At 39.7% G+C, this 12,094-nt stretch overlaps 1 protein-coding gene across 1 annotated transcript in view; it reads left to right on the top strand.

Annotated features, from left to right (window-relative positions):
- Nucleotides 1–12,094, top strand: part of LOC127976729 (calpain-1 catalytic subunit-like) — a 34,436-nt gene that overhangs the window by 22,167 nt on the left and 175 nt on the right. Inside the window, exons 8-13 of the mRNA XM_052581347.1 lie at nt 10,127–10,212; nt 10,372–10,446; nt 10,562–10,722; nt 10,903–11,069; nt 11,734–11,745; nt 11,856–12,064. Coding sequence (XP_052437307.1) covers nt 10,127–10,212; nt 10,372–10,446; nt 10,562–10,722; nt 10,903–11,069; nt 11,734–11,745; nt 11,856–12,064 — 710 coding nt within the window. The remainder of the gene's footprint in view (nt 1–10,126; nt 10,213–10,371; nt 10,447–10,561; nt 10,723–10,902; nt 11,070–11,733; nt 11,746–11,855; nt 12,065–12,094) is intronic.

Consider the following 12,094-nt stretch of genomic DNA (forward strand, 5'->3'; position numbering starts at 1 on the left):
CCACATCAGAGATGACAAGCACCTGTTCAACATCAACCCAGAATGAACAAGTCTTTCACGGCCAACTGTTGATGAAAATCTGAGGTACTAAAGGACATCCCCTCAGTCACTAACAAACTGTCAAATGAACTCCAACTCCAAGTTCCAAATTCCCTGTCTGTGCAACAGCAACCACCAGAGCACAGAAGGTCAGAAAGTCTGCTACAGCCAGAAGGCATCACAAGAAGAATGCAACATAGGAGACAAGTTTTGCAACTCAGCTTCACACAGCCATGCCAAACTGCCTCCGACTGTCTGCTAAAGAACTTCCTGCCTTGCTGGACTGACCCCTCATTAGACCATGGACACGCCCTCATCCAAGCCAAGGATGCTGAGAGCCAGTCTTAAGTGACATGCTAGAAAAAGGGGGAGACAACACAGACTTGAACAGATCTGACCACACATGCACTACACCAGTAATACACAACATTACCTACACCCAGAGGTAAACACATCTACTGATAACACAGTCAACAAACATATTCTTCCCACAGGTAGAATATCCAACTTTTAGTGTAACAAAGTTACACATACCCACCATGAAGAAACGTGCAGCCATCCTCACAATAGGTAGAACACCTGAGTTAAGGTTCATGACACACTAGCTGCACCTGACATCCTAGCTCAATAGTAGTTGTAACCCATGCTAGGAAAACCCACAGCAGCCTTGTTTTGTTTTGTTCTTCTTCTACCTATCCTTCTCCTTCCCCTCTTTCCTGAGTAGGTGAAATGCCTAGACACCCTGCGAGGGTCGAAGGTCTGATATTAGGATTGACTCGCAACACCTAATATCCGCCAGCCACTCTAAACTGAATGGAAGCCAGAGAGCTCCATGCATGATAGGTCAATTCATTGAATTGAAATGAAATTACTAGAAAACTAATGGTAAACATGTAAAGTAAGACAACCTAGAAGAACCAAACAAAGTTAACCACAAATTTGATTGATGAATCAAAATAAAAACAATTTCCAAGACGATCTAAACTATCCTCAATGTGCTAAACTACATTGACTAATTGAACTTAACCACGTGTACCTAAATAACCTGATGCCTGCACCAGTACAGTAACTGTCATGGAGGTGTTGTCTTGCTGTTTGCTGTGTTTGTCTGCTTCTTCTGCCTTTGTTTCTCCAGCGATCGACGATGTCTTCACCTAAACACCTCGCCGATCGAAAGGGGGATATATGTAGCAGAAATGAGTCAAATCAGACAAATCAAAGAGTCTATCAGAGCTGTGTGCACTGAAACATGAGCTGAATTCCTCAGGAAGTCATAAATCAGTTCTAGTGCCACAGGAACCAAGCAAGATAACCAACCAACCAACTTGTTCACACAACAGCTTTCAACATTAACACCAATAGAACAATTATTAACAATTTTAATTCGAAGAAGAGATTGTCAAATTTATTGTTCGTGATTGAAATGCAATGCTGGACATCACATGTAAACCCAGGAGATCAAGTTAAATACTTGCATTGACTTCCCCCCCCAGCCAGTGAAACCAGACTGAAATTCCTAAGGGGGAAGGGCTTTGAACCTTTGTCTTCACAGAAAAGTCCTTTGCCAGAGAATGGCAAAGAAACTGCTTTTTATACATTATATATGGACCAGAATGAACTCAAAAAAGACTTATGAATGAATCATTCCATTGCTTAACTCCCTATTCATTTACGTGTAACCCACACATTTGACTATCATGTATAATCACTTATTGTGTATGTCTTTTGATAACTATAGGATACCTAGTCATGTCTAGTATTCAAATAATCGCATTTTCTTGCTTGATATTGTCCTGACAATCATTTATTTGTAAAATATATCATAATCATATTATAGGAATCATGTCCAAAATTAGACCCTGTGAGGCAAGAACCACATGCTTGGTAAGATAAACAATGATTTATGATACCCCAGACCCCAGGACCATATCTGATTGGTCAAGGCAACATTTGAGGGGTGGCCAACAAGGAAGTTTAAAAACTTTGGACACGATTAAATCTTGCTTTTAGTTTTAGTCTGCCTGCTGCTATTAGCCATGTCGGCTTTTAGTCTGCTTTTAGTTCCAGCCTTGCTCGTGCTATCAGTCATGCCTGCTCTTAGCTTGTAGCTTTGCTACCTAGCTTTAGCTTGTAGCATCTAGCCATGTGGTTAGTCATCATGGTTCTTTGAGCGCGGTTCCAGCGTGCCTGCCTGCTGCTACTTATGCCACAATGAGAAGGAACACAACCTAGTCTCGTCAAACTTTATTTCTTTTCTTTTCCGTTTGAGAGTTTCGTGTTCTGAGTTAAGTTTTGTAACGTCGACCTCGTCTGCGCGTTTGAACTCCGACCAGCCACACAACTCCAGCTTCAGCCAACGCCCAAGCACGGGCTCCCCAAGACGTCACTTCAGCCAACTGAACTTCCAGCCAGTCAGCGACACCAGGATACCCCTTTCAACGGGAGTCCCTTTCACAGGAAACTAAGGCAACGTATCCCCAGATATTTGTTGTGCTGGTGTATCTAATATAATTTTAGTCACATTGAGGAACTCAATGCAAGGGCTAATTACGTGATTGATGGTTGTTCATGTCTATGCAATTTAACGTATTGCTGTAAACTTGGGATTCCATATTTCCATTCTCTTAAACTCATCTTTCCCTAACTTTCGATATTCCTGCAACTTGTGTGAATGTGTGTGTGCGTGCGTTTATGTGTTAGATTAGTTTATATGTCTTAGATTTATCTAATAAAGCCTTATTCATATTGAAAAGAGAAGTATCTTGTGTTTTGTGCTTACAAGTTAATGTCTTAAGCTGCCGATCTTGTTACTGTGCTAATTGATAGTGTTTCACTATAGTTTGGATATTAGTATCCAGCGCAGATTTGATGTTAAACGGCTCGTTCACTGAACCGCAGGCGCGTCTCCGTGAACAGCCGTGAAACAGTGATTCTGTTCAAATTCCCTTTAAAATCTTAAATGATTCCCTTTGAGCTAAATTGACCTGTTTCCCTTACAACATTTAAAAGGTAAATCTTGCATCAGCTGTTTGCTGACCTCATCCCGATTATCCTGTGCTCTTGTTACCACCATAGCCTCTGCTACGCTTTTCTCACTCAACAACAAATCCTCTAACACAATAAGGGGTAAGGGGTTTTATTCACTACCCCCACAGTTAAACCATAGGCCTGGCCTCTGATTTCTATCATAATCCTAGTTTTGGGATATTCTTTTTCATCACCATGAATACAGCAGACCCTCAACTTGTCATGGTTCAGCCTATTAAACCTTCCCACAATTTCTGTTCTCACTAATGTCTGACTTGAACCTGAATCAACCAATGCTTTAAACAACGTGTTTCCAATCATCACATCAATTACCATGTCAGTATTCAATTCAATCTCATTCAACTTCACTGAGTATCTTACTTCGTAACACTGACACTCAGCTTTTTATGGCCAGAGTGGCTGCATAAATGACATATAATTACAGACCTTCTGTTGTACTGACCAACTCCTGTCTGTTTACTGTTACTCAAAGTAGAACTAGTTTGTATCGTTTGATTAAACACATCAACATTTTTCGGACTAATGCCCCTATCCTCCCCAGACTTACCGGTTGAGCTGTGATTGAAGTCTCACCATCGCCTCGGCTGATTTAGTGATCACCTGGCAGCCATGAATGTTTCTGCCATTTCCGCCGCTTGCTTACATGAAGTAGGGCCATTCTGTTTCACCCACGTTCTTACTTCTGGATTCAGCTTTTTGAGGAACTGTTCCAGCACTATCTGATCACCAATCTCTTGCTTGGTTCGTCCCGAAGGGACCATACACTTTTCATACAGGTCTTTCAATCTTACATACAATTTCTGCGGAGTTTCATTATCTCTTAAACTGCATGCTCTGAAACGTTCTGTCTCAAACGATCTGTCTCAACTCTGACACATTGTCGGACTTCATCTCCTCTCCCTCGTCTAACTCTTTTAGCAGGTCGGCTTGGTACACCTGTAACACCGACATGGTGTACAGACATGCAGCAGCTTGACATACCCTTTGCCCACCAAAGCCAAAGTTGTTCTGAGTGGCTTGGAGGACAACGCCAGAGCCTTCAGAGATAATGCAGGTCCAGGGGACAGATAGCTAGCAAGCATCTGTTCCAACCGTGCCAAGGTGGTTGCCTCCTCCATTGAAAGTGTTTGTCGAGTTTACTCTTCTGCGATTCAAATGTTTTTTTTAGCGGGGCCAATCGATATTGAGCTTGGCCAAAGCGCGTGTAGCCACATCTAAGAGCTCCTCATATTGTGGTGAGTGGGGTGGGAAATCCCCGCTGACAGTCTCCACATCAGCCTCCTCAGAGGAAGAGAAGCGGAGTGTCGATCCCTCTCCCTGGGGGGAAGAAACCACAGAATATGCTTCCGAATGCAATGATATGGGGCACCGGATCTGGCCGATGTGGAAGGAGATAGGGACTCGCCCATCTCCATTCCCTCTGCCAGATCCACCTGCGAACCCCACAAGTGCAGTTGCTGCCCTGCTGCTGCAGTTGCCCCCCTCGAGAGCTGACTCCGTGTGCTTCAACCCCCGGTAGACCACGCACAGACTGCATGTATCCCCACTCGTTAAAAATCATAGGCAGGGAGGAACACACAGCCTGAAATGCGATCTGGATTCACCTTTCATATGTTTAGATTTTGCCTTGCTCTTAGACATGTTTCTGGAGCTCTACGAGACAGACAACAGTAAATAAACTCACAAGACAAACTGAAGACATTCACACACAGACTGCTTGCTGAAAGACGCAAAGCTGAGGCCAGCTGTGTGGCACATGGTTTTATAGTTTCCTGGTCGCTTATGTCACCCCACCTGTGACGTCACGCTTTTCCGTTGGACAGATAACACACAGTATTCAGAGTCACTCACACTAAACGCGTTCCCTGTAGCGCTTTGATGCAGCTGGTGTTCCTGAAGAGGAACAAGGTTTTTCACTGGCATGGCTTGCACTACCAACTGTCCTCCTCAACTTCATCCTTCATAATGAGAAATTAATCAACTCTTTTATAGCGTAAAGAGAAAAGAGAGCAACCATTTAAGGGTAAGTACAAGGTAAGGAATACTTTTTAAACCATCTACAAAAAGGCAATTTAATGGTACATACATTTCTCACGGGTATACAAGTCTTGATTCAAACTATGCATGCATTATACTTGATGGTAAACAGTTAAGATATAAATCAAGGACATTTTTCCCTGTTCCCTCTCCCCACACATAACCAGAGTCAGCTCCAGAGTCCACTCAAGTCTTCGAGTTCATTCCAGAGTTCTCTCCAGTTTTTGAGCCTGCTTCAGAACACACTGAAGTCTATGAGTTAATTCCCAAGGTTGCTCCAGTCTCAAGTTCATGTACCACTTCAACTTCCCTCTAGTCGGTGGTATCCACTCCCAAAATCTCTCACGGTCATCTGTCTCATAAGCTCTGCTGCAGTGCTCTTCAGCTCTGACAGTTCCACGGTGGGGATCTTTGGTCCCATCTGCCATACTGTGGTGGTCGTCTGTTTTGCCATGGAGATCTTCAGCTCAATCTGCTATGCTGGGGTGGCCTTTAGATCCACTCTGATGGTATTCTGCTCCACCCTGGCCCCCTGTGCTGCTGGCCCCACCCTGGTTCCCTGGTCTACCTTTGGCTCTCTGCCATTTTCCACCACATGGGCCTGGCCCACCATCTCTCCCCCTGATCCACCTCCATTCCACCTTGCCCTTGACAACCACTAGAGGGCACTCCTCCCAGATCATTGCTTCTTGCATTGGACTTCAATCCCAATCACCCTTTACCCAGACTATCAATATATATATATATATATATATATATATATATATACACACTAGTGGTGGGCCGGTATCAGCGTTAACATACTGCGTTAACAGGAGACGCTTATCAAGCGATTAAAAAAATATCGCCGTTAATCTATTCTTAAAATTGGGTTGGGAGCTGGATCTATACTACGAGACCTATGATGACTTTCACCTTGATATTTTAGCGCGAATGTATAGGCCTACCTAGCCGAATGTTTAGGGGCCGAGAACGAGTCTTTGATCCTGTGTGAATGCCTACTGTGAAATTACATCAAACGTGACGTGCTAAAATGGATGCAACTGAAGCAGCCGGGTTTGCTTCAGGGAATTTTTTTTTTTTTAAAGAAGCTTCCCAATGGAAACCTCGAGAAGACGCACGCCTGTTTCACACAAACTCCATCTGCAGTGCCTATGCAGTCCGTGTGCATTACATATGTGGTGCAGAAGCAGGACAGAATCATACTCATTGTGCTTTCACACAGGACGTGATTGCAATCCACTGCTCGGTACGTGAACGATCGCTGCACTGCTGCAGATGCACCACTCCTGGAACGCACTTACGGTGTGTGACTGTGTGTGAAAAGGTGTAAGGTTGTTTGCACCTTGTGCAATGTGGAATTCGATTACAGCTTTTTCAAGAAGTTTGTGATGAGCTGTTTGGAAACAGAAGATGGTCTAACGCACCACCTGTCTTGAGAAACCCATTCTCAAAGACTTAACGTTACTTTTAGTCATTATTTTATTTGGGTAGCACTGAATGCCTTCGGCAGAATTCAAATGAGACATTTTAATCTAGATTAATTTCAAGATTACAGTGAGATTAATCTAGTTCTAAAATCTAAAAAAATTATCTAAGCTCACCACTAATATATACACACAGTTCTATGCAAAAGTCTTAGGCCACTAGTATTTTCACTAACAAAAACTGGTTTTAAGTCAGTTATGTTCTATGTTTTGCTGTAGTGTTCATATAGGGTATACGTACAGTTTGTATCAGTTTACATTTACAAACATTATTCTTGCTATTAAATGTAATAATACAATGAGATTTTTGTTTGCTCCACACAGAAATCAGATTTTACCATCATCCAGTCTGACTGGAATAACATGAAGAAACTGAACAAACTGAGACAGACTTAATCCAGAAGAACTGTGGCAATGTCTCCAAAACGCTTCAAGAAACCCGAAAAGCTACAGTACTGTGCAGTTTTAGGCACTTGTGTAAAAATTCCGTGAAGTGAGGATGCCGTCAAAAATATTGAATAGTGAAATAAATAGACTTTACTAATGAACTTCTATTAACTTATCTAAATTAAATCAACATTTGGTATGGCCACATTGGGTTAAAAACAATTGGTGCACTTGCGCTTTGTTTTTCAAGTAGTTTTGCAAGTAGGCTCCTGAAGTATCTTGAAGACATTGCCACAGTTCTTCTGGATTTAGTCTGTCTCTGTTCGTTCAGTTTCTTCATGTTATTCCAGACAGGCTGGATGATAGTGAGATAAGATCTCTGTGTGAACAAAAATCTATCTGGTTTATTACAATTAATGGCAAAAATTATGTTTGGAAATGACTTCATGTTTGGAAATGACTTCATATTAGTCATCAATCGACTATATGAAATGGCAGATGATTCACATAGGTCTGGGGCGGGGCAAGTGCGTCAAATGCGCTGCCAATTTTAATGTGTTTTATATATATATATATATATATATATATATATATATATATATATATATATATATATATATATATATGTTTGTGAAATAATTGCTCTATGTCTTTGTTTTTGCTAGTGACCACACTGTTTCATCTTGTGTGATGCTTTCTGGCTTCTTGCCTCATGTCGATTGTTAAATGCTGCACTTGGATCTTCCATAGAGTCCAAGTGTTTTCTGGCACATTTTTTTTTACAAATCTACATCTTCTACAAATCTTAGAACTATTTTATAGCGATTCTTATCTGCATCACAGAGGCAGTGCATACATTTTGTGAATGTGTGAAATTCTACACATAGCTATCAGTATTTATAGTGTACAAAAGCAGGTTTATTAGAAAGCCAGACTAAGAAACCAGCTTGAATAGAGATAAATTGCAAAAAATATATATATTTTGTGGTTGCTTGGTTTGAGGTTGTGGATTTTTTTTCAATGCTTTTTTGAGTTTTTCTTTCTTTTCTTTTTTTCAAACTCTTTTTTTATTAGAAGCAGCATGTAATAACAGAGATACATCAACAATAGACAACAGGGGTACAACTACAACAGTAAATGATACCTGAATGTACACATATACATAAACATAATCAAAAGATTTATACAAAAAAAAAAAAAAAAGGAAAGTCTTCACGTTTTTTCCTTTTTTAAGTCAAGCATAAAAATGACAAAACTACATATTATATATATACAAATAATTATATGTCCCTATTTACCCTCTCGTGTGTGGTTCGTTAATCCTTGTTATGCAATCTTCTTGACATTGGGCTCCATCTTGCCTCAAAAATATTTAGCTGAAGTCTAAGGGAATAAGTTATTTGTTCCATCCCGTAAATCTCTCTGACTCTTTGGAGCCAGTGTTCATGTGTGGGCGGTTCCAGCTTGAGCCATTTGGACATGATACATTTCAGAGCTGCTGCAAATAGTATCTGAAGTAAGTTCCATCTCCGTTCCTTCGCACCCTCAGGTATTGCCCCTAAAATAGCCACCACTGGGTCAAAAGTGATATCAATGTTAAATATATCTTTAAGAGCTCTATAAACCTCTTCCTAAAATGGTTTCAGCTTTGGGCAAGACCAAAAGATGTGAGTATGGTCGCCTTGTTGTGCACCACAGTTCCTCCAGCATTCACTAGAAAGCCCTGCTCCCATCTTTGACACAATTTGTGGAGTGCGGAAATATCTAGTAATAATCTTCCATTTAAACTCTTTCCATGTGTTTGAATTAGTCACCCTATGAGCCTCTAGACATATATCTGACCAATCCTCTTGAGTGATCGCCTGTTATGTTTCAACCTCCCATCGTTCTTTATAAAGCAAAGATTTACTTGAGTGACCCGTCAGCATACTCTGATATAGTTTAGATATAACCCTCTTATCGGTGTTCCCCATTTTGTATATTCATCAAAATTTTCTCTATTTTGTTTGGGTTAGCAATCCCCTCCCAGTCTTCGTGTTTTGTAATGAAATCTCTAATTTGTAGATATCTATAAAAGTCTACTTTCGGTATGTTAAATTCTCTTTGCAATTGTTCGAATGACTTAAAATGGCCTTTACTAATGAACTGATGTATAAAGTTGAGTCCATCATTTATCCATTTTTTAAAACCTAAGTCTAATTCAAATGGTAAAAATGTTTTTATTGTACTTATACTAGATAAAGGGGAGATGGAATGAGTAAATTTCAATGATGATTGTACCTTATTCCATATTTGTCAAGTAATTTTTGTCCATTTACCTAATACCATTTTGTCAGCATTAGCCCTTACAAAAGGAAGTGAGGTCAAGGGGTATTGACAGAGACTTTTTATCTATGTTTAGCCAGCGTGTGTCTGTGTTATCCTTCAACCATGTCTCAATTGGTTTTAGCTGTGCTGCCCAATAATAATATTTAAAATTTGGGAGGCACACTCCTCCATCGGTTTTCATAAGCTGTAAGGTTTTGTACTTAATTCTTGGCCTCTGCCCTGCCCAAATAAATGTAGAAATCTGTTTATCTAATTTGGCAAATACATTATTTGGAGTTTCTATGGGTAACATTTGAAAGGGGTAAAGAAGTCTAGGTAGTATATTAATTCGTACGCATTCCACCCGACGGAGAGATAGGGGAACTGCTGACCACCGTTGCAGATCTTCATAGATGCATTTAAGTAATTTAGGGTAGTTTGCTACATATAGGTTTTGCAATAAGGGGGTTATAAAGATCCCCAAATATTTGATGCCCTCTTTGGGCCATTTAAAGCCACTCAATTTTATAACCCTCTCAGAAATTTGGCCTCCTATATTCAGAGCTTCAGTTTTGTCTAAATTTATTCTATACCCTGAATAGTATCCAAACTTGGTGATTAGTTTTTTAAGTTGAGGTATTGTCAATTGAGGGTTTGATAAGTAGAGTAGGACATCATCTGCGTATAATGAGATTTTATGCTCCTCTCCACCTATCACAATGCCCTTTATGACAACGCTTTGAGTTTTTCTTTTTTAATCAATTTAACAAACTTTTAAGAATTATCTAAAACTGACTTTGATTTCTGGCTTTGTAAAACAGGTGATGAGCGACGAAAATCCAGTTCAGCTGGTAAGATTGTTAAACCCATGGGGCAGAAAAGAGTGGCGAGGAGACTGGAGTGATGGGTAACGATTACAGTATCAGCTCAATTTAGACAGACACAAACTCAGCTGAAAGACATACATTGCTTGAACACATCATGCCATATCACTTTACATGCTTAATATTCTTTTCTGTGTATTTGCTACAAAATAGCACAGATGATTTGTTTATACATTTTACAGATCACCCTTATGGGAAAAAGTTTGTGAGGTGGTCCGCAAAAATTGCCATGAAGTTTTAAATAATGGGGAGTTCTGGTGAGTATGACCATGATATGTAAACCCACTCTCTCACATCTGAAGTGAGAAATGACTACCTCATATACAATGTATAAAAATCGCATTTTACTTCGAAACATATTTTTTACTGCAGGATGTCAATGAAAGACTTTACCTACATTTTTGCAAACATAGACATCTGTTGTCTCTGTCCTGATTTCCTGGATGGCTCTACTGAATGTCACTGGACCTCAAAAAGAAATTTTGGCAGATGGAATGATGGGATTTCAGCAGGAGGTGACATAATCAAGACAGGTATTATTACTGTATGAATATGTATATATTTGCACATAAAGCCCTATCAATCAGTTCCAGCATAGCAAAATGATAATAAAACCTTAAAGTATAATGACAGGGCTTGTACAATTAAGACAGAACTTGAAATAAATGCATAGAAAATGAAAATTATGTACAAATCTTATTTTAATGCTATAGAGACTTTCTGGACAAACCCTCAGTTTCGGGTGAAAATTGATGAGCTTAATGAGGAATGCGCTCGTGGCCAGCGTCCTGAAAATATACTGGTGTCCCTCATTCAGAACCATGAGAAGAGAAACAGAAAAAGCCAACAAAATTTAAAAATTGGCTTCTATGTTTTTGAGGTCAGTATTGTGTATACTCATTTTCAAAAAACATCTAAAGACTCATCTTTTTCGCCAGCACTTAACCAACTAATACTAGCGCTTTTCTTTCTTTTCTTGTCTTTCATAAAAAAAGAAAATAAAATAAAATAAAACCTGGCTATGTGTTCTGTACTAGACTAACTGAGACTTGTCATGGCACTTGTATAATGTTGTTGAATTTGTATGTGCCATGGTTGTGGAATGGTTACATTCTAACAGAAGAAGTGTGCCTTCAAGGGTTAGTTCACCCCAAAATTAGCTTGTGTTTAACTCACCCTTCAAACATCCTATAGTGTAAATGACTTTCTTCTTTCAGATGAATACATTTGGTTTTATTGTGCACTTTATTTGACTACTTTTGGACTGTTCAACTGCAACACCTGCTTACTGCAATGATAAAGCTTGGAATAGCCAGGACAAATTTTTATATAACTCCGACTGAATTCGTCTGACAGAAAAAAAGTCATATACACATATGATGCTTAGAGGGTAAGTAAAGCACAGTCTAATTTTCATTTTTGGGTCAAATAACCCTTCAGCTGCTTTCTGAAAGTCGTGACCGTCTCAGCAATGACATGTTTTGTGCATCAACTGCAATATCCCTTAAATTATGTTATGCCTTTTTTTCTCCTTTCTTTCACAGATACCACTCGAGGCAAGTGCAAATCAACATAATGTTATACTGTAATGGCCCTTTCAAGATTTTGTTTACATGCATCCATTAATTTAAATAAACTAAAGACATATTTTATTATTCTCTTTTAGATGAGAAGTCAAAGTGGGAGGTTTTCATCAGAGTTCTTCATTGACAGAAAGCCTGTGGAACAGACTGATAAATTAAAATACTTTAGAGAGGTGATGAAATTCTTCAGGCTGGAGCCGGGAGAGTATATTATTGTACCTTGCACAGAGAATCCTGGTGAAATTGCCTCCTTCATCTTGTCTGTTTTCTCAAAGAATGAGACACACTTGAAGTAAGTTGTGATGCAGTTTAAAGAATTGGG

This window comes from Carassius gibelio, chromosome B17, assembly GCF_023724105.1.
Source record: "Carassius gibelio isolate Cgi1373 ecotype wild population from Czech Republic chromosome B17, carGib1.2-hapl.c, whole genome shotgun sequence".
Lineage (NCBI taxonomy): Eukaryota > Metazoa > Chordata > Actinopteri > Cypriniformes > Cyprinidae > Carassius > Carassius gibelio.